Raw genomic sequence first — 21,826 nt, forward strand, 5'->3', positions numbered from 1 at the left:
GGGGCAGGAATCCTCTTTGTACAGGACATAGCACAATGAAGCAATGATCCATAACTGGGGTTTCTGGGCATTAACACAATACAAATAATAATACACATGCCCTGCAACCATTGGTACCACTAGAGTACCACTATACTCACGATAGCCATGGTGAGAAATCTTAGGAGAAAACCTTTTCCACTGGGTAATGCAGTGCCTTGAAGCCGGAATTCTCCAGTCATTCACAGCAGGGGTAGTAGGTTACCACAGCTTTGCACAGGTGTAAACGACTGCATAAGGGGTGAAGCAGTGGGAAATCAGGACCCGAGAGTAGACGGGGGTCCTGACTGTAAAGTGATGTGCGTGAGGAGACACTGGTGTTATTGCAGGGGCTTCAGAATGTTAGTTGTGATTTACCAAAGCAGAGTGAGAGGAGAATTGGGCCTGTCTCCATGTGACAGCGACCGTTATTTAAAACAGTGGGACAGGAAGGTAGAGTGAACAGTGATGCTGCTCCTCATGTGAAGCACTCCTGCGATATAGGACAAGCCGATTAACTCTCTAGATGATAGTGGTAGACTAGGTTTTCCCCGAACATTGCTCTTGTGTTCCTCCTCTAAGAAACAGAGATGGGCAGATTAAAGCCTTTAAAGGTCCTGGCTTAGTGGAACCATGAGTCAATGAAAAGCCATGTCGCTGTTGGAGGGCAAGATGCAGGGAAAGCAGGAAGGAAAAGATCAGTCCCTTGTGGGTGGGGTAGGCACAGGGAGTGGGGGGGTGCCTGGGGACAGTGCCTGTATCTTCCAGGGATCCACATCCAGCTTTGATCTCCCCCAGTGCCCAGGGTAGGGAGTTAGGGAAATGCAGCATCCCCAGGTGGAAGGATTCCCGGAATGAGAAGTGCAGGGAAATGCTGGCTTTAGGAAGCCTATGTGAGCAGGATGTTCCCAGGTCCCCTGTCCATCAAGGTGAAGAACCAGTATGCGCTATTGGCAACAGGAGAAAAGAGCAAATCCCAATGGTTGGGGAAGAGGAGCCACCTTCCCCCAAGACTGGGAGACTCACTGCCAATGCACCCAAGGGGAGAAGATATAGGGTGGTGGACTCACTTCTGAGGGGGATGGAGGCATCCATCTGCCCACCTGACCTGACCTCCTAGGAGGCATGCTGCTTTCCTGGAGCCTGCATCCGAGACATCATGGAAAGGTTGCTGAGGTTCATCTGTCCCTCTGACCACTACCCCATGCTGCTCATCCAATGATACTGCCAGGTATGACCCAGATGGATCAGCAGTGAGTTCTGGGAGCGAGGGTTAAAGACTTGGGGGTGCAGGATGTGTTCTCGTCCATTGTGCCTGCTGAAGGTAAGAGTCCAGGCAGGGACAGATACATCTTGGAGAAGAATGCATGGCTGTACAGATGATGTCAACAGGAGGGCTTTGGCTTTCTTTACCAAAGCGATGGATACCAATATGGCTCCCTCAGGAGCTCTTTAAAGACCTGAACATCAAAAAGGAGCCCTACAAAAAGTAGAAACATGGACAGATTGTTAAAGATGAGTATAAAAGAATAGCGCATGCACGTAGGGACAAAATCGGAAAGGCTAAGGCACAAAATGAGATACAGCTAGCAAGGGGCATAAGGCAGTAAGAAGAGGTTCTACAAATACATTTTGAGCAAGAGAAAGATGAATGAAAGTGTAGGTTCATTACTTAGCAGGGAAGATGAGCTAATAATGGAAGACTCCAAGAAAGCTGAGGTGTTCAATGCCTATTTTGCTGCTGTGTTCACTAAAAAGGTTGATTGTGACCAGATGTGTAACACAATTAATATCATCAAGGTGGAAGGAGTGTAAGCCAGAATAAGGAAAGAACAGGTTGAAGAATATTTAGATAAATTAGATGTATTCAGGTTGGCAGAGCCTGACGAAATTTACCCTAGGGATTTAGGGAACTAGCAGAAGCAATCTCTGAACTTTAGGGATTATCTCTGAGAACTCATGGAGCATGGGTGAGGTTCCAGAGGGCTCGTCAAGGGCAAACTTAATACCCATCTTCAACGGGGCTGGGGGAGGAAAGGAGGACCCAGGGAATTATAGACCAGTCAGCCTAACCTCAATTCCTGAAAAGATAATGGAGCAAACGATCAAACAATCAATTTGTAAGCATGTAGAGCATAACAGAGTGATAAGAAATAGCCAGTATGGACTCGTCAAGAACAAATCATGCCAAGCCAACCTAATTTTCTTCTTTGACAGGGTTACTGGCATACTGGATGGGGCAGAAGCAGTAGATCGGATATATCTTGATTTCAGTAAGGCTTTTGACACTGTCTCCCATGACATTTTCATAAGCAAACTAGGGAAATGTGGTTTAGATGAAATTACTATAAGACGGATGCACAACTGGTTGAAAGGCCAATGAGTAGTTATCAACGGGTTGCTGTCAAACTGGGATGACCCACCAAGTGGAGTCCCACAGGGGTCAGTCCTGGGTCTGATACTATTCAATATTTTTCATTAATAATTTGGATAATGGATAAAAGAATTTATAAAATCTGTGGATGATACCATGCTGGTCGCAGGCATTTTGGTGGACAGTATTAAAATTCAGTTCATCCTTCACAAATTGGAGAATTGGTCTGAAATCAACAAGATGAAATTCAGTAAAGACAAGTGCGACGTACTGCACTTAGGAAGGAAAGATCAAATACACTGCTACAAAATGGGGAATGACTGGCTAGTGAGTACTACTGCAGAAAAGGATCTTGGGGTTACAGTGGATACCAAATTGAATACGAACCAAGAATATGATGCAGTTGTGAAAAAAGCTACTATTCTGGGGTGTATAAACAGGAGTGTCCATATGTAAGGCACCAGAAGTAATTATTCTACTCTGCTTGGCACGGTTGAAGTCTCAGATAGATTATTGTGTCCAGTTAAGGGCGTCCCACTTTAAGAAAGATGTGGCCCAATTAGAGAGAGTCCAGAGAAGAGCAATAAAAATGATAAAAGATTTAGAAAACCTGATCTGTAAGGAAAGGTTGACAAAACTGGGCATGCTAGTTTTGAGAAAAGAAGAATGAGGCGGGACCTGATAAGTCTTCAGATAGGCTAAGGGCTGTTATAAAGAGTGGGGTGCTCAATTATTCTCCATGTTCACTGAAGGTAGGGCAAGAAGCAATGGGTTTAATCTGCAGGTAGTTAAGCACTGGAATAGGTCACCAAGAGTGGCTGTAGAATCCCCATCATTGGAGGTTTGAAGAACAGGTTGGACAAACACCTATCAAGGATGGTCTAGGTTCATTTATGCAGCCTCAGTGAGGGAGGATGGAGTAGATGACCACTCGAGATCCTTTCCGGCCCTATATTTCTATGATTCTCCCCAGCCGGATCCTTTCCTGTGTAGTAAGCAGGCCTTACAGTAGGTATTTCCATTCCTCATGCAGTCGCTGGCCCTGGTTTTAGTTGAGTCTGTTGTGACAACACTTCAGTCAGGAGAGGAAAAACAGTCTTGTTGTTTTGGTCACTTTCCCGGCCCTTGCCTCAGTTTCCCTTGGGGAGAAACAGGCCTCACAGTTTGAGGAAACACTGGTGCAGATGTCTGAGAAACCAGTTTTCAGTGATGAGCTGCCAAGAGTTTAACAAGCGGCTTCCACTATATTCCCTTCCTTAGCCTGTGAGAAATCCTGCATGCTCATAGGGAGGAGGGCTCCGGGGACAGGAATTCAGTTGTTCCCCCGTTTAAGCTAAAAGGCTTTACCAGAACCACAAGCAAGGGGGAAGGCAGCACCGCTTGTTAAGTGCACATTACTGGGAAGAGTAACAGGAGGCAGAAATGTATTTGAGCATAGCACAGGTGTTGGTGGTGACAGTGGGGAGGAGGGGCCAGAAAGATCCTGGCTAGATGGGACCGGGGGAGAGAGGAGAGGGATGTAGAGAAGAGTCAAGGGGGTGAGCACTGCATAGGGGAATATATCTAATACTTACTGCATTCTGGAGCAGCTCTTGGACTCCACAGAAGTATTATTTCTCAGCTTGTTGCTGTCGTGAAGTTCCAAGCAACCTGCTGGGCTGGGTAGGGATGATAACTTGGAAGTCCTGAGCAACCATGGGCCAGGTTGTTGTTCTCCACATCTGTGGTCCTGGCTAATCAGTGAATTTTATTGAATTCCTAAGCATCTCTTTTCAAGCTTGGTGACATGAGCTGATGTCATGGGATCATGATCATGCTTCCCTTCCCATATTGTTAACGGAGAGGTGGTGATAGTGGGGTGGAGAAGATCCTGGCTAGATGGGACCAGAGTAGAGGGGAGGGATGTAGCAAGGAGTCCTGGTATAGAACCACTGTCCTTAAGTATGCACACAGACAACCCATGCAATGAATAGAAACATCACCTTCCCTTCCCCGCTCTTCTAAGGACAGGTAGCAGATTAGCATAGTACCTCCCCTTCTTGTAATGTGTGTATTAAATTCTCTGAGCATGAACTAGTCGTTTCCAGAAACCTGAACAGTCAGTTTCAGGTGAGTGCTTATGGAGATAATCAAAGTGCTCTCTCCTCTCACCATTCAATCTGGCTTCTGAGTGCTTGCTGGCTATTACATGCAAAATCGTCACATAAGTTTAAATTCAGATCATTTTACAGATGAGGAACTGCGTTATCTGTCTAAGTAAGGTACTTATGTGGCTCCGATCACCATAGGATCTGAGTGCGTCACTACCTTTCATGTATCTATCCTCATGACACCCTTGTGATGTACTCTTATCCCCATTTTACAGATGTGGAACTGAGGCTTAGTGACTTACCCAAGATCACGCAAGGAGCCTGTGACAGAGCAGGGGCTTGAAGCAAGGTCTCTCAAGTCCTAGACTAGTGCCCTAAATGCTGGCACATCCTTCCCTCAGTTTTCTATTTCCAGATTGGAATCCAAATCAGATCTTTTAAGTCCAAAGCAGACTGCGAAGAGTTACAGAGTGATCTCACAAAACTGGGCAACTGGGCAACAAAATGGGAGATGAAATTCAATGGTGATAAATGCAAAGTAATGCACATTGGAAAACATAATCCCAACTATACATATAAAATGATGGGGTCTAAATTAGCTGTTACCACTCAAGAAAGAGATCTTGGAGTCATTGTGGATAGTTCTCTGAAAACATCCAGTCAGTGTGCAGTGGCAGTCAAAAAAACTAACAGAATGTTGAGAATCATTAAAAGAAAGGGATAGATAATAAGACAGAAAATATCATATTGCCTCTATATAAATCCATGGTACGCCCACATCTTGAATACTGTGTGCAGATGTGGTCGCCCCATCTCATAAAAGCCATATTGGAATTGGAAAAGGTTCAGAAAAGGGCAACAAAAATGATTAGGGGTATGGAAAGGCTTCCATGTGAGAAGAGATTAATAAGACTGGGACTTTTCAGCTTGAAAAAGAGACGAATAAGGGGGGATATGATAGAGGTCTATAAAATCATGACTGGTGTGGAGAAAGTAAACAAGGAAGTGTTATTTACTCCTTCTCATAACACAAGAACTAGAGGTCACCAAATAAAAGTAATAGGCACCAGTTTTAAAACAAACAAAAGGAAGTATTTCTTCACAGGACACACAGTCAGCCTGTGGAATGCTTTTCCAGAGGATGTTGTGAAGGCCAAGACTATAACAGGGTTCAAAAAAGAACTAGATAAATTCATGGAGAACAGGTCCATCAATGGCTGTTAGCCAAGATGGGCACGGATGGTATCTGTAACCTCTGTTTGTTTCCCAGAGGCTGGGAGTGGGCCGCAGGGGATGGATCACTTGGTGATTGCCTGTCCTGTTCGTTCCCTTTGGGGCATCTGGCATTGGCTGCTGTCGGAAGACAGGATACTGGGCTAGATGGACCTTTAGTCTGACCCAGTATGGCTGTTCTTATGTTCTTTCATTGATAAAAAACATAACTAGCTAGAACATAGGAATAGATACAGGATAGTATCAGAACTGCTTAGCTGTGTGCCATAGACTCTTAAAGGGAATTCTCCGACAGATTGGTTGGTAGGGAATTTGGGCTTTCAGAACAAAGGATCCAGGTTCTTTTTTCACTCTGAGGCTTTTCCCGTAGTCACACGGTCTATAATGTTGACAGTGAAGTCCTGGATGGCTGCAGTTTTATTGAAGTACCTTTAATTTCTATGGCACTTATCAACTGATGATCCCAGAGCACTTTAAAACCATTACGATGGTAGTAGCTGATTACTATTTATTTTGTTTGCATACCCAGGCCCACAGGTACATGAAATGTGTAGACAAGTGTGACGGTTTCACCAAAAAAGAGCATAGAGCAAAAGGATCAATAACTGGAACCCACCAGTGTAAGCATATAATAAAATTAGCCATCACCCAGCGAACACCCTGGGGTGAAATCTTGACACCACCCTGCCCCTGCCCCTTGAAATGAGTGGGAGTTTTACCAGTGACTTCAGGAGCGAGGTTTTTGCCCTTGGAATACAGGACTTGAGTACTGGTAGATGGTATGACTTTGTGAAAACCACTCTTTAGAATAATAATAATTCCAATATTATTAAATACTTTTCATTTATATAGCTCCTTTCAATCCGAGGGATTTGAACCATTTGATAGAGATCAGCAAAAATCGATTTGGAAACCCAGGCACAGGAAAAGGTTACGTGACTTGCCCATGGGCACACAGTAAATCACTGATTGAGTTGGGAATAGAACGTCCTGACTCTCTGTTCCTGGCCCAACCCCTAGGCAAGCCGACTGTGGTCACAGCTGATGCTATTGCAGAACTCCAGAAAAGAAACAGAAACAATACAAGAGGTTTTGGGGAATTTTCAGTCCTTTCCATTTCTCTGTAATAAAACTGAGCAAAACAAGACACTGAGCCCATGATAAACGGGTTCCCTGATGTTATTTTTACAGACACAGTAAAAGTAATTTCCTGATAAAGTCTGTAGAGAAATCAGCAGAATGAAATGGTATGACTGAGAGCAAAGGCTTGAGGTCTCTGCAGCAGGAGGGGTGCTCAGCCCTTGGAGGCTCTCCATCTCAATGTGATGGGGTATACAAACCCAACCTGGACCCAGAGGCGTTAAAAGGCAATACTGAGCCCAGTTAGCTCCCACCCTCTTGGCCTGCTGAGCCTGCTCCAGGAACCCAGGTAAAGGTGCTGGACAGGCTGCAGGAAAGAGGAATCCTTCTCTGGGAAGCCAATCAGAAGGTTGAGCCTGAGACGGGGACCACGATGGCCCACAGGAAGAGGCTTCTCCAGCCACCACCCCCTTGAGAACCAGCAGCTCCAGCTACACCCTGCTCCTTTGGGCTTTTTTTAAAGTAACTGACTGTTTGGACTATAGGGACCTTGCCCCAAACTGAAGGGATCTATAGGTAGGAAGTGGCCCAGAACAGCAGACTTAGACTCTCTGCAGGGAGGACCTTGCCAGTGTTACTTCCCACAGGGCCCTGAGCTGGGACATGGTGGAGAAAGAGTGCCTGGGTCTCCCTACCACAACCCCTTAAGGGCTGTCACCTAGATGCAGGTGGAGACCAGAAGATTCCTAGCTTAGGGTCAGGAACCAGGCACCTCTACCGCCCTGATGACAGCCGGAGGTCTGGTGCGATAACTGCTTGGGTTCCCGGCCCTCCAACACTCTATCTGGCTCAGTCTTGCCCTTTTCATTTGGATTTTTAAAACAGGTGCTTTTTATGTTTGTCACTTTACTGCACCCATCTTACTTCTGAATGCAAACAGAGCCTGATTTCTTAGCTCAGTCTAGTGACGCCTATGGTAAAGGAGATCTGCGTTAAATTCCTAGCTCTGTCACTGACATGTGACCTTGAGCAATGTAGATTTATATCCCAGCTTGCCGCACAGGAAGTGTTTCTGTAGACATGACCATAGAGTCATAGATTTTAAGGCTAGAAGAGACCACTATCGTCATCCACCCTGACCTCCTGCATAACACAGGTAATGGAACCTCACCCAGTAATCTCTGCCTCTAGCCCATCACTTTTGTTTGGGCTATAGCATCTCTTTTAGGAAGATATCCAGTCTTGAGTGCTGGAGGTTCCTCATGCTCTTAGATAAGTTGGTCCAATGGTTCATTACCCTCCACTGTTGGGGGGAAAAAAGTTTGCTCCTTACTTTCTCGTCTGAATTTGTCTAGCTTCAGCTTTCGGCCATTGGATCCTGTCATGCCTTTTCCTGCTAGACTGAAGAGCCACCTATTATCAGAAATCTCTTCAACTGAGTTATTCCTGATTTAGACCTGTGTAGTTACACCAGGTTGAAGCAGTGCAGGTGAGGCAGAATCATAGAAGATTAGAGTTGGAAGAGTCATCTAGTCCAATCCCCGCTGCTCAAAGCAGGACCAACCCTAACTAAATCATCCCAGCCAGGGCTTTGTCAAGCCAGGCCTTAAAAACCCCTAAGGATGGAGATTCCACCACCTCCCTAGGTAACCCATTCCAGTGCTTCACCACCCTCCTCGTGAAATAGTTTTTCCTAATATTCAACTTAGACCTGCCCCCACTGCAGCTTGAGACCATTACTCCTTGTTCTGTCATCTGCCACCACTGAGAACAGCCGAGCTCCATCTTCTTTGGAACCCCCCTTCAGGTAGTTGAAGGCTGCTATCAAATCCCGCCCTTCCCCGCCCCGCCCCACTTCTCTTCTGCAGACTAAATAAGCCCAGTTCCCTCAGCCTCTCCTCATAAGTCATGTGCCCCAGCCCCGTAATCATTTTTGTTGCCCTCTGCTGGGCTCTCTCCAATTTGTCCACATCCCTTCTGTAGTGGGGGGCCCCAAAAATGGACACAATACTCCAGATGTGGCCTCACCAGTGCCAAATAGAGGGGAGTAATCACTTCCCTCAGTCTGCTGGCAACACTCCTACTAATGCAGCCCAATATACCGTTAGCCTTCTAGGCAACAAGGGCACACTGCTAACTCATATCCAGCTTCTCATCCACTGTAATCCCCAGGTCCTTTTCTGCAGAACTGCTGCTTAGCCAGTCGGTCCCCAGCCTGTAGCGGTGCATGGGATTCTTCCGTCCTAAGTGCAGGACTCTGCACTTGTCTTTGTTGAACCTCGTCAGATTTCTTTTGTCCCAATCCTCCAATTTGTCTAGGTCATCCTGGACCCTATCCCTACCCTCCAGCATATCTACCTCTCCCCCCAGCTTAGTGTCATCCGCAGACTTGCTGAGGGTGCAATCCATCCCATCATCCAGATCATTAATGAAGATGTTGAACAAAACTGGCCCCAGGACTCACTGTTTTTATAACCCAGTATTCAAAAGAAGTTCTAGTGTATTTAACACTAAATAGGGCTGTGATTTCTTCTCTGACCCCCTTTCCCATGCTGGATATGTTTAGAAAATGCAGTTCTGCTGTCATCTGGTTTTTTTTTTTTTCTCAGATGTGTGTCTGGCTACATCGGCAGCAAATATAACCTCTTTCTTTTCCTTTTAATAATGAGACATTCCTGTTACATGATATAACTTTTGGATCTTGAAAATGGGAGACCTGTAGCAATAAAGGCAATAAATTAACCCTGCCGTTTTCTTCATAAAACTGTCTGGGGAGGTTTCTTCAATCAGTTCGTCACGGGCCACTTTAATTACATCATGGCCACGCTGATGAATGCTTTGGAAGGAAAGGGTCTCTCGGAGTTTGCCTGATAAATGCTTATTGCAGAGCCTCAGTATTAGACTGTAAATATTTGCTCTGGGTTGAAATCGTTCTTCCAAGATTGCCTGGAAACATTATTTTAAAGTAAAATAAAAGCAATCAGATGTGGCTGATTTTCTATCAGTGAAAGAAGATTTGTTTGTAATTTGTATTATTTGTATCTCAGCAGCACTTTGAGACCTTAGTCCCGTTGTTCTAGGAGCTGTACAGATATGTAGCAAAACCTGTGAATAATTATGGATCTTTAGGTGTGGGATGGAGTATATAGGGGTTAATACAGAAGCTCGAGAGTCAGAAGATCTAGATTCTGTTCTTAGATCTGCAGCTGATTTCCTGTGTGATCTCAGGATAGATATGAAAATGGTCTTTGCCTCAGTTTCCCCATCTGTAACATGGGGGTAGCATTATATATCTCACGGGATGTTGTGAGGATCAGTTAATTGTTTGTACAGTGTTTTGAGGTCTTCACATGAAAGGTGTTATAGAAAAGCAAAAAATTATAAGTAGCTGTAATGGGAAACTGGGAGATGGCATCTGAGTTCCATCATCTGGCTCTTCACAGCCACAGCAGGGCTCCTGCTTTCAAAGCTCAGCTTCTGACTAATTAAATAAAAGGGGAATTTCCCCTAGCTGTTCACATTATAGGGCCTATGATACGCAGTTGAGTAGTTCTGACTCCATCCAGCAAAAGGCAGTGTTGACACATAGATACTAACGTCTTTGCAACAGTGCACCCAGTAGGGGGGCAGATCCTAAGGTGGTGTAAATCTCTATCCCTCTGTTGGCTTCAGTGTCAGTACTGTAACTTACGGCAGCTGAAGATCTGGCTCAGGGCCCTTAGATCATAAATTCTTCGGGTCACAGACTTTATTATTTGTTTGGCATGTTTACCCCCTGAACCGCACAACATACACTCATGATGACTGATGGAGGAGAAGTGAAAGTTTAATGTGAACATTATAAAATGAGTTGTGAAATAGTGTTGGCTCTCTTGCAGTGCCGTGTACAATCGTTTCTGTTCACTCACCCAACTGGACCACAAAGGCCGGGTTCTTTAATCTCTGGAGGTGTAACTGCTAAAACCAGCAAACCAAATAATTTCCTGGAAATGCAGTAAAACCCATGGAATCCAAATAAGCATAATTGCTACAACAGAGGTTTTTTATCTTGTGTGGAGGTTTTACTGCCTGCCAATTTCCCACTTTCGGCTGTTACCATTGTGTAGTTTATTGCCTGCATTAACCATGTTCTAATTTTATGTTGCTTTTCCCTCCCTCCCCCAACAGATGAAGGTTCTAGCATCGAGGAGACCGACTTCAACTGGGATGAATACTTGGAAGAAACAGGAGCAAGCGCTGCCCCTCACACCTCGTTCAGACACGTACGTGCTTCACTTGGGCCTTGAGAAAGTTCTGTGCCCTTCCCCTTTTCATTCTGATTGGAGAGGGTCATCCTGGGAAATTTAAAGGCATGGCTGATGGCTCTTGAGGAAACATCACCAAACTTTTCTCTCTGCTTCTCAAATTCCTTCCTCCCAATCCAAAATGCTGGAATCCTTTCCCTCTCCTCCTAAAATCCTCTTCCTTCTCCTGTTGAACACCTGTTCTCATGCCTTTCTTTGGCTCCACTGGCTTCTCACTCTACTTCGGATTCAAACTTCTCATCCTTACGCCTTCTCAAGGCTCTGTACTGCGTTCCTCTTGCCTACATTCAGCACTCATTCCCTCCCACTCTCTATCCTGCATCCTTTGCTTCTCCCGCCTCCTCGAGCCCTTTAATTTCTTCCAGGCCACCCCACCACACAGAAATTGCATGCATGTTGTTCCTTCAAAGCCCTCCTTAAAACAGGCTCTTCCGAGAAGCCTGTCAATGTTAAATAGCCTGGTTACCGTGGAATGCCTCCTCTCAGCTCCAGAAAATGGTGTCTCTTGCAGTGACAAGCTATCAGCCTACATCTCAGAGAAACTCTCTAGTAGCAGAAATGGCCTCTGTGGGCACCTGAAGCCATACAACCATCATAGGCCTGAGAATATGATACCTTCCCTCATGTGAAGTTGGTTCATTCGCACAATGGAATTCTGGAAGCACCATGGTAAAACAACCACCGTCTGCAGCTCTGGCCCCAGGCCCTTCTTGGTTTGTGGAAGAGCATTGAGAGCACCTGGAATCCCTACGGACTGGGATTGTTGGCACTTTCTTTGAGAAGGGAAATCTATTGCTGTCCCAGAGCCATCACAATGCAGCCAGTACTTAAGAAACCATTGCTTGACGCGACCGACCTCTCCAGCTGCTATCCATTCTCTAACCTCCAGTTCCTAAGCAAACTAACTGGGAAGCTCAACTCCTAGATACTGCCAATATCCTGGACTCCTCCCAAGCAGGCTTCAGGTTAGGACATGGCCCTGAGGGATGATTTCTTCTTGGCTATGGACAGGGTCATATGCTCATGCTTTTATTGCTAGACCTTTCCATAGCATTTGATATAGTCAGCTCTAAAATGGTGCCATCCCACCTCAGAGTCATGGTGGGATTAGTGGGTTTGCTCAGAGATGAGTTCAACTGCCCCTCTCAGGCCACTCCCAGAGCCGTGATGGGCACCTTCTCCTCTATCTCCCCAGCATTCACCTGTGGAGCCCCACAACATTCCTGTCTCTCCCCATCCCATTCGATACGGATGTAACCAGCACCACTACATCTTCTCCTCAGATGCACACAGCACCATCTCCCAGCTACCTGTACAGAGGCCTGGCTGAGACTGGCTGCGGGATGACTCTGGAAATGATGACTCGATGTTGGAGGGGAGAGGCATGCTTTTTGGAGAATCCTCAGCATGAGTGTCCACCTGGTCTTTTCCTCTGGATACTCAAAGAGCTACGGTTGTAAAACGCTCCCAATTCCACCTACGTGAGGCAAGGAGATTGCAGTCCCTCCTATCAAATTCTGACATAGCCACAGTGATTCACACGCCACTGCCCGCCTGGCTGGATTATTGTAATTCTCTGTCCTTGATGTGAAACTGCTGACCTTCAATCGACAGTTGGTTCAGAGCACAACAGCTGTCCGGTGAGAGCAACTCGCTCCTTCCAACCCTCTGCTCTGTGCACTGACTCCTTGCTGAATACTGACTCCAGCTCAAGTTTTCGTACCCCATCCTCAAAGCTCTCTATGGTAGTGGTTCTCAACCAGGGGTCTGGGCCCCCCTGGGGAGTTGCAAGCAGGTTTCAGGGGGTCTGTCAAAATAAACCAGAGAGCAGGGCAAGCGTTAGACTCGCTGGGGCCCAGGGCAGAAAGCTGAAGCCCAAGCAACTTAGCTTCGCGGGCCACCAGTGGTGTTGGACCCTGGCCGATTGCCCTGCTTGCTACTCCCTAACGCCAGCCCTGGCTTTTAATCAAATGGATATGCCCGGATGCGGTTGTTGTGGCACAGGAGGACCATGGAATTTCTATAGTGCGTTGAGGGGCCTCAAAAAGAAAAAAAAAGGTTGAGAACCCCACCGCTGTGGCATTGGCTTGGGTTACCTAGGGACCCCACCTCATCCTTTGTGACTGTGACCTTCCCCAATGGCTACGTTCCACTGGGACAATGGAACTCTCAGCCTTAGGGGTGAGACCCTGGAGCCTCTAGAGAGAGAGAGAGAGAGAGACAAAATCCATGTCTACAACCCACCTTTTGTATAGCTATGCCACACACAAAAAAATCCCCATTCCCCAAAATGTCACAGGCTGGTCATTGCGGAGAGAGATCATTACAGCTTAATGTGTGTAGTTGATCATTTTATGAGGTGCTCAGGTTCTGTGGAGATGGTCACTATATAAGAGACTAGCTGGAAGGGCCATAGACCAGCCCCGAGCCACGTACGCAGTTCCTGTTGACGGAAGGTGAATGCACAGATACCGGACAAATGGACCTGTGGTATGAAAATAATTAAATGATGCAACTCGTCAGTGCTTAGACAGCAGTAATCATGTGTGAGGCAGGTAAAGGAGGAGTCTTCCCAACTCCAGAGGAGCTGCATTCCTCTAGACTAGCAAAACACTGTTACAGTTGACCCCCAGGCAATCTTTTGTTATGTGCATTACTGTAGAACCTAGGAGCGCTAGTCATGGGCCAGGACCCCATTGTGCTAGGCACTGTACAAACACAGACCAGAAAAGCGTCCCTGCCCCAAGGGGCTTACAGTCGAAGTATAAGACGAGACACAAGAAATGGATTTAGGCAGTCTTGTATTCCTCTTCTGTATCCATACTAGGTACTTAAATGTCAACTTAAATGTCAACCTTTAACAGCAGTTTTTAACACGTGTTTCCTCACAATTTCCCTGTGAGGTAGGGATGTGTTTTTATCCCCATTTTAGAGATGGGAACTAAGTCACACAGAGACTACCTTGCCCAAGGTCATAGAGGAAGTCTGAAGTGGCGCAGGGAATTGAACTCGGGTCTTCTCAAGTCTAGGCAGGTACCCTAACCAGGGGACTAACTTTCTTCCAAGCTTGGGAGGGAAAACTGGAGACATCAGAAGAACTCTTAAGTGATACAGAAAGTTAGTGCATAAGGCATATGCTCAGATTTAACTCCATTGGTTAGGAATGTCCTACAGCAGTGGGTCTCAACCTTTGCCAACTGTACCCCTGTAACCCTAACTGTACCCCTTTCAGGAGTCTGATTTGTCTTCCGTGCTCTCAAGTTACATGTCATTTAAAATCTCCTTGCTTACAAAATCAGACATAAAAATATAAAAGTGTGACAACACACTATTCCTGAAAAATGGCTTATTTTCTCATTTTTGCATTATCATTATAAAATAAATAAATTGGAATATAAATATTATACTAACATTTCAGTGTACAGTGTATACAGCAGTATAAATAAGTCATTGTCTGTATGAAGTTTTAGTTTGTACTGACTTCGCTAGTGCTTTTTATGTAGCCTGCTGTAAAACTAGGCAAATATCTAGAGGAGTTGATGTACCCCCTGGAACACGTCTGAGTACCCCCAGGGGTACACGTAACCCTGATTGAGAACCACTGTCCTACAGAATATGTTTTGTATTCTCTAGCGTTCAACAGGCAAGTTGCTCGGGACCCAGTCCTGCTTCTGTTGCCATCAATGGGAGTTTTGCTGTGAACTTCTTCTCTTCAGCCGTCTGTAATGGTGGCTGGTGACGCTGCCTGTGCCTTCTTCACCAGGGTGTTAAGAGCCTTAATCAGCGAGAGCATGGACCCGCATCCAGTGCGGTCAGTGGATGCATTATCACTGACGTCCGTGGGGGCAGGATTAGGCCCAGGGTGCTTATAAAGGGCTCTGAGATGGTCCTGGTCCTCAGAGGTGCTCTACACCTGAGAGACAGAATTACAGGTATGGAGCACCTCTGAGGACCAGGCCTCAATTATAAAGCACCTCACACACAACCAGAATCGGGCCTGTTATTTTCTGGTGGAGCTGCATAGCAACAAGTTCTTTGGATCATACGTTGGCTTTCTCGCCAGCTCAAGTGAGTCTTTAGTAGTGGCACATAGGACTTGTGCTGGCCCTCTGCATGGGGTGGAGCTTCACCCATTCCCAGAGGCCATGCTTAAAATTATTACTGGCACGACAGTCTCACCTAGAGGCCCAACTGAGATCAGGGTGCCACTGTGTCCAGGCACATCATAATAGATAGTTTCTACCCCAAAGAGCTTATGGTCTGAATAGATGAGGGTCAGAGATAAAGTGACTTGCCCAAGCTCACTCAACCAGTCAGTGGCGGAGCTAGGGATGGAACTGTGGTTCCCCGAATGGTTATTTAGTGCCCTGTCTGCGAGACCATGCCACTATGCACCTAAGAATGTTGCCTGCTAGCGTTGCTCAGATAGAGATCATGCCTTATTTTCCTTCTGTTATATGGAAAAATAATACCTATTTCTAATTTTGCAAGGTTGAAATCAGCCTTCAGAGCAGTTTCCAACCAGGGATGAAGTTAGAAGTGGCCAACAAGAACAATCCGGACACCTACTGGGTGGCTACGATCATTACAACGTGTGGGCAGCTCTTGTTGCTACGTTACTGTGGCTATGGAGATGATCGCCGGGCAGATTTCTGGTGCGATGTGATGACAGCTGACCTTCATCCAGTGGGCTGGTGTACGCAGAACAACAAAGTACTGATGCCTCCAGATGGTGAGTTCTGTGCTTTCTGGTGGGGTCATGGTCTAGTATAAGATCTGGTTTGACTCCAAGCCTACAATCAACCTGCATCAGGTCCTCTGCTGGTGTAAACCTATGTAGCTCCATTGAGGTCACTTTACACCAACTGGGAAATTGGCCCTTAGACTTCACTGATGGATTCTGCTTGCCAAGAACTTGTGGGATCAAGTCCTAGGAAGGGAATTGTTCAACAAATCGTAATAATAATAATGTAAAAGTTTTATAGATGAAAGTGTTGGAAGGGAATTTGTCCCTATATTGCAAAACCAAAGTTTTCCATCGGGGAAAAATGGCCTTATACTTCTGGCAAGAAAAGACCAAATTCTGATTTCTTACTCCAGTCCAGCCTCACGGAGGCTGAGTGTAACTGAGGTCAGAATTTGGCCCTCTGCTACAATCCTACAAAAAACCTTTCAGGCCCTTTGTCCCTATGCTGGAATCCTGACCGGCTTTGCTTTGGAAAGATCAGAAACCGTTCAGGGCCAAATCCTGCAGTCCTTACTCAGCCTTTAAAGACAATGGGCGCATTGCCTGAGCAAGGACAGCAGAATCTGGGCCTTGTTCACAAGAGGCAACTATGGCTCCTCAGTTGTGGAGATGCGCAAGATTCTGATGGGTGACGGCTGTGGTTTCGCTGAGCAGGCGAGAAAGTCAGCTCAGGGGAGCTCCATATTCCCTGCCTGCGGAGGAACAGTGTATCATGGTGGTCCTGGGCAACAGTGCGGTAGGGAAAGAAGCAAGTAGGGCCAATGGCTCCATGACATGGGTTGGCCATGCTCTTGCATAGGGGGCGTATAGTGGGCTGCTGAAGCCCAGAGGCTGTAGTTGCTTCCATGGAATAGCTACCAATCTACTCCAGCTGGGCAGAGGATGCTCTTCTCCCCACCCTTCCATTTATGTTCGCTGCACTGTTCCAGTTCATTCAATCTTTGTGGGATGAAGATTTAGCCCCACACTCGAGTTCTTTGGGAATCAAATGAAAGAATGTTTAAAATGATGCTTCTGAGGTCTGAGAGGTTTTTTGGCGGGGGTGGGGGGGGAGGGTTACTGCCTATTTCTAATGACTATTCTGAAGGTTGACATTTCATTTGCATGTTGTACATGATTATGGCAGAGATACTGCATCAGACTGACCCGTGGTGTCTCTTCAATGGGAGCTATGCTCACTTGAGCTAAGGATGAATTTGGCCCATTTCCTGGCGTATGCAGAAAACCGATCTGGTTTGTAGACGTCTTTGGACCCGATTTGGCCTGACTGTGTCCCTTGAATAAAAAAGGATGGATTTATAAAAAACACAAAAGTAGAGCTTGATACCCGAACGCAAATGTGATTGAAAGGTTTGTTAGCCAAGCTGTAATAAATCAGGCTGATTTCAGAGGGGTTAGATTTTTATTGGTCTCCTAATTTTTTATGTGGCTTCTTTTTTTTTAAAACTCCTTTTATTATGTGGCTTATAATCAATGCGGTAAGAAAATATATAGTGCCGTAAACTAAATCATGAAATGCCAGGGTCAAGGGGTAAGAGGATTTATCGACTGCTATAATAGAAAATAATGATTGTTATATAACTAGAGGCATTTGCTCTTCAGGGAAGGGTTGGAATCTTTTCCTGGTGCTGGCTACTTCCATGTGCACGGTTTAGCTTGGGTGGCCAAATTCTGTGCTGATGTACAGTTCAGTGTTCAGCATTTGTACTCATGTGCCCTCTTTGTACCCTGTGCCCCCTTTGTACCCTGTGCAGTGCAGTGCCAGGCAACCATTGGGGTTGCGTAGGGCAAGTGTCCCCAACGCAGTGCCAGGGGGCACAATGGTACCCGCCAGGGCAGTTGTGTGCGCCTGCAGGACACCGCCCCGCCGACATACTGCCGCCTAGCGTGGCCGCCGGAGAACCGCCCGCCGAAATGCTGCCAAGAAGCGTTACTGTTTCTCGGCGACATTTTGGCGGCGGGGTGTCTGGCGCCCGCCACAGTCTTCTAGGAATAGGAATGTGTTATTTCCACAGAAAGATTGGGGACCACTGGAGTAGGGTATAGGTCAGGGTAGGTGCTGAATTCAGGCTGCTCGCTCGAAAAAGTGTGGTGGAAACTGTTTTTTTTTTTTTTTTTCATTGAATGAACAAACTTTAATGCACAGATGATGGGTAACAACTTTCCAAAGTTCCTAAGTCTCATTTCCTTGGAACTTAGGAGCTGAAATACTTGAGAGGATCTGGGCATCAGTAATTTAGGGTTAGGCCCACAAAGGGACTTAGGCATTTTGCAGTGCTAAGTGGTGCAACACCTAACTCTTAGGTGCCCTGCTGCCCAGTGGAATTTACAGCTCTGAGCTAAGCTCCCAGGCTCCCTATAGAATGCGTAGGGGAGAGTTAGGTGCCTAAGAACAGGATTCTGACAAGCCAGCATGCTGAGCAGGGAGCTGCCTAAGCTAGCCAGTAGATAATGCTAAGGAGAGGGGTGGGCTTAGGGCCCATATCCTCAAAGGTACTTAGGTGCCCAGTTAGGCCCAAGGAAGGCACCTGCTTCTGCTTAGGATTCATAGCTGTGAACCTTCTCCTGGAGTTATGTGGCTCAGCCAGGTCATCCCTTTTGCATGAAAATCGAGACAGCCAATTGCCCTTCTATGGGAGATCTGGGTTCAAATCCCTGCTCTGCCTGCTTAGAGGCAGGGATTTGAATGCAGGTCTCACAGTTGAGTGCTTTAATCACTGGGCTGTAAAGTTATACACACACACTCTCTCTGGCCACATGACTATTAATTATACAAAGTGGAACAGCTTCAACAGAAGAGATGGAGAGACTGTCCCAGAATACCCAGTAAACTGGTGGTCAGGGCACTCTGCTGGGAGGTGCGAGACCTGGGGCCAAGTCCCTGCTTCAAATCAGGCAGCGTGGGGCCGCAATCCTGGATCTCCCACATGATTCTCCCCACCGCTGGGCTGTTGGATATAATCACACTCACGCCATGTCTGTGCCTCCCCAGTTGTCTTGTGCAGGTTAGGCATGCTCAGGGCACACTATCAGATCAGGCCCTGCAGGTGAGACGGGTGGAGAAGGCCCAGTTTGTGAATCCTGCCAGGGCTGAGGAGTGAGCTACGCGGCTGAGCAGCTCAACAGCAGCAGGGCTTGTGCAGTTTTGCACATGCCCACTGACAGAAATGTAGGCACCGTAGGGACTTTATTGGTGGAAATTTAGGCATCTAGGGAATTTAGGTGCCTGCAAGGTAAGGCAGAAGCTGAAGATCTATGGGGCACATAACTGTTAGACTTAGGCACCTAGCAGACTTAAAAGTTAATGGACTTTAGGCTCCTAGGTGACCAAGTCACTTGGGGCTCAGGTTCCAAAATCACTTAGGTGCTTTTGAAATATTACCCGTTGCCTATTGGATTAAGTCCTGGGGTCATTACTCATTTTTTTTACTCCAGCCCTGATCCTGGAAAGAACATAAAAAGCCAGGTTTTCAGAAGTGCTCTGTTCCCACTTGGGCACCTTACTGAAGTGGCCAGGATTTAAAAAATATGCAGCCCCTGACGCCTCCCATCGAGAACACCGGGAGCTGCTGGGTGCGGAGCACTCTTGAAGATCTGGCCAGTAGTGTGTGCGTAACTTCACGCATGTACCCCTGGGCTTAAAGTCCTGCTTCTGCTTCAGTGCTTTGCTGGCTCGGTGAGTGCATCTGTCCTTACTTTGTCAAACTCCTATTGAAATCAGACGGAGCTTTGGCTGGGAAAGGGCTGCAAGATAAGCCCCTTGTATTTGGTACAAGAGAAATTGCTATTTTATACGACGTTCCCAAAAGTTTTTTGTGTTCTTAGCATCACACCCTATTTCACTATCATGCCTTCTAAAAAATTAATTTAATCTCCATATTTAATGAGAGCAGCCAGCATTTTAAGGGCCCTCTCATGCACTCCTTGATCTGAGCTGGAATTCCTGCTGCTTATGAAATGCAGGATCGGGCCGTCACTGCAAAGAGAAGTGCAAGCAGCATGGCCGTGGGCCAGCCATTAAGATTTGATTTCATTCAGTAGTTGATGGGCTCTGTTTAATAAGCAAATCTGCAAAGACACACTTGTTAAACTGGCAGAACGGCTGCACTGGGACTGTATTGTGTTCTGCTTACCAGAAAGAACTGATCAGTGCTAGTCTTACATGTAAAAGTAATACCACATTACAGCACCACAAAATGAAAAAGGAGATTATGAATTTCATTAGAGGGGAGTGAATGGGTTTGTTCAGCTTAGCAAATCAATAGGGCTTGATTTAATCTTCGGCGCATACAGTGCTTCCAAGGGGCAGCTGCCAAATAATTATTGTTTATGATCCCAATATAAGGAAGTAGTTTAATTTACTGCCTGTTACATTATTATGTATGGGGAGGCGTTAACTTTGCATCATCATGCCCATGAGCATAATATCAAGTCACGTTATGCCCTGCAGTGACATTATGATGTGATGCATTGGAACAGAATGTGTGGCAGCCGGACGTGTGCTGACTCTGCTGGTTTTCGCAATGTGGACGTTGCAGCGCATGGGGTGACCTTGGCTAGCCATCCAAGTATGGACCCAGGAGCTCTAGAAGGCTGCTCGCTTGCCTGTACTGCCACATCTACAATGAGCCTGAGCAGGGGTTTGTCTGCCTGGGCTGGGAGGCACACATCCTTCCAGCTGCAGTGTAGACATAACCTGTGTGTCTCCCTGTCCCCCACCCTCCCCACTCCTTACTGTAGAAAATCAAAGGAGTAAAATTAGTTACTTCAACTCTTGCCATTAATTATATTTTTCTCATTACAAATTGGTGTGTAATTTGAATTGCAAACTCAACTTTCCTGGCAGAATAGCTCTGTTTACCATTCAAATCAAAATGAAAATTATTTAAATGAATTAATATAAAACTCATTTGAATGAACCGATGTTTATTCATGAACTTGCAGAAGAAAGTGTGAAGACATCCTTATGGTCTATAGCTACATTGCTGAGCGGCTCTAAAGTCCCATCCTGGGATAGATTGTTTTTTGTATTATAATTTAACCATTGGCATAAACCAGTGCTGCCTAATGCAGGTAAATTTCACCTCTTGTGTTTTTACCCCTCTGCATAAAGCCTGAGCAAATATGATTTGCCTGGGGAACAACTGAATGCCCATTGAAAACAATGGGATTTTGACTTCAGTGGGTTTAGACCGTAAGTGGGTGGCACAGAACCTAATCCTCAAATCATGGGCAGGGCACACTGTAGGGCCGTTCTGCAGTTGCTGTTCCAGTCTCCAGATTGGAATGGGGCCACAACCCGTGCTCAGTCATTAAGAGTGGGTTTATGGATCTGGGTGATCATAGCTCCTTGACCATGACCCTGGTTAGTCACTGGGTCTGAGCCTGAGTCTGAGAGATTTGTGTGTAGACTGAAGGGGGGCTTCGGATCAAGCCTGAGTCAGAGCCTGGGCTTACACTGCAGTGTAGACATACCCCAAACCTCCCCTTCACTTTGGCCTATGTGGAACTGGTGCAGAACTCAGCTGCTCCTCGTGGACTCCTCATGGACCACCTTCCTTTCTGCTGCAGAACTGACTTGGGTTTTCCAATGGCCTTGGACTCCCTAGGTGAATTTTATGCCCTACAATGTAATAGCTGCACGCGTATCCTGGACTATTTTCTGAAGAGTTAAAAAATAATTTGTGGCTTGCTGAACTTCCATTACTAATAACGTCTTTAATTGTGAAAGAAAATCGGCCTCCCCCCTCTCCTAGCCATTTGTCTCCGTGTGCTGTTTCCCTCTCTTGATGACAGTTGGGTTCCCGAACACATTTACAGTCAGGTAGAAGAGCCCCGCACAGAACTTGACAAGTGTGTAGAGGCTAAATTATGCATTGTGAAACGCGCAGAGAGCAGCAACGTCTTTTGATTGACATCTGGTTTTTGTACAGATTGCAGATTTACAGCTAGGCCAACAGAGCAGCGTTTCCTCTGGCAT

General features: G+C 46.2%; 1 protein-coding gene across 5 annotated transcripts in view; it reads left to right on the forward strand.

The window, feature by feature from the left end:
• Positions 1-21,826, forward strand: part of SFMBT2 (Scm like with four mbt domains 2) — a 192,190-nt gene that overhangs the window by 35,640 nt on the left and 134,724 nt on the right. For all 5 annotated transcript variants that reach the window (XM_037889346.1, XM_043520689.1, XM_037889348.1 and 2 more), the window contains exons 3-4: positions 10,963-11,057; positions 15,591-15,831. In XM_037889346.1, coding sequence (XP_037745274.1) covers positions 10,963-11,057; positions 15,591-15,831 — 336 coding nt within the window. The remainder of the gene's footprint in view (positions 1-10,962; positions 11,058-15,590; positions 15,832-21,826) is intronic.

Source organism: Chelonia mydas, chromosome 1 (assembly GCF_015237465.2).
Source record: "Chelonia mydas isolate rCheMyd1 chromosome 1, rCheMyd1.pri.v2, whole genome shotgun sequence".
Taxonomy (NCBI): Eukaryota; Metazoa; Chordata; order Testudines; family Cheloniidae; genus Chelonia; species Chelonia mydas.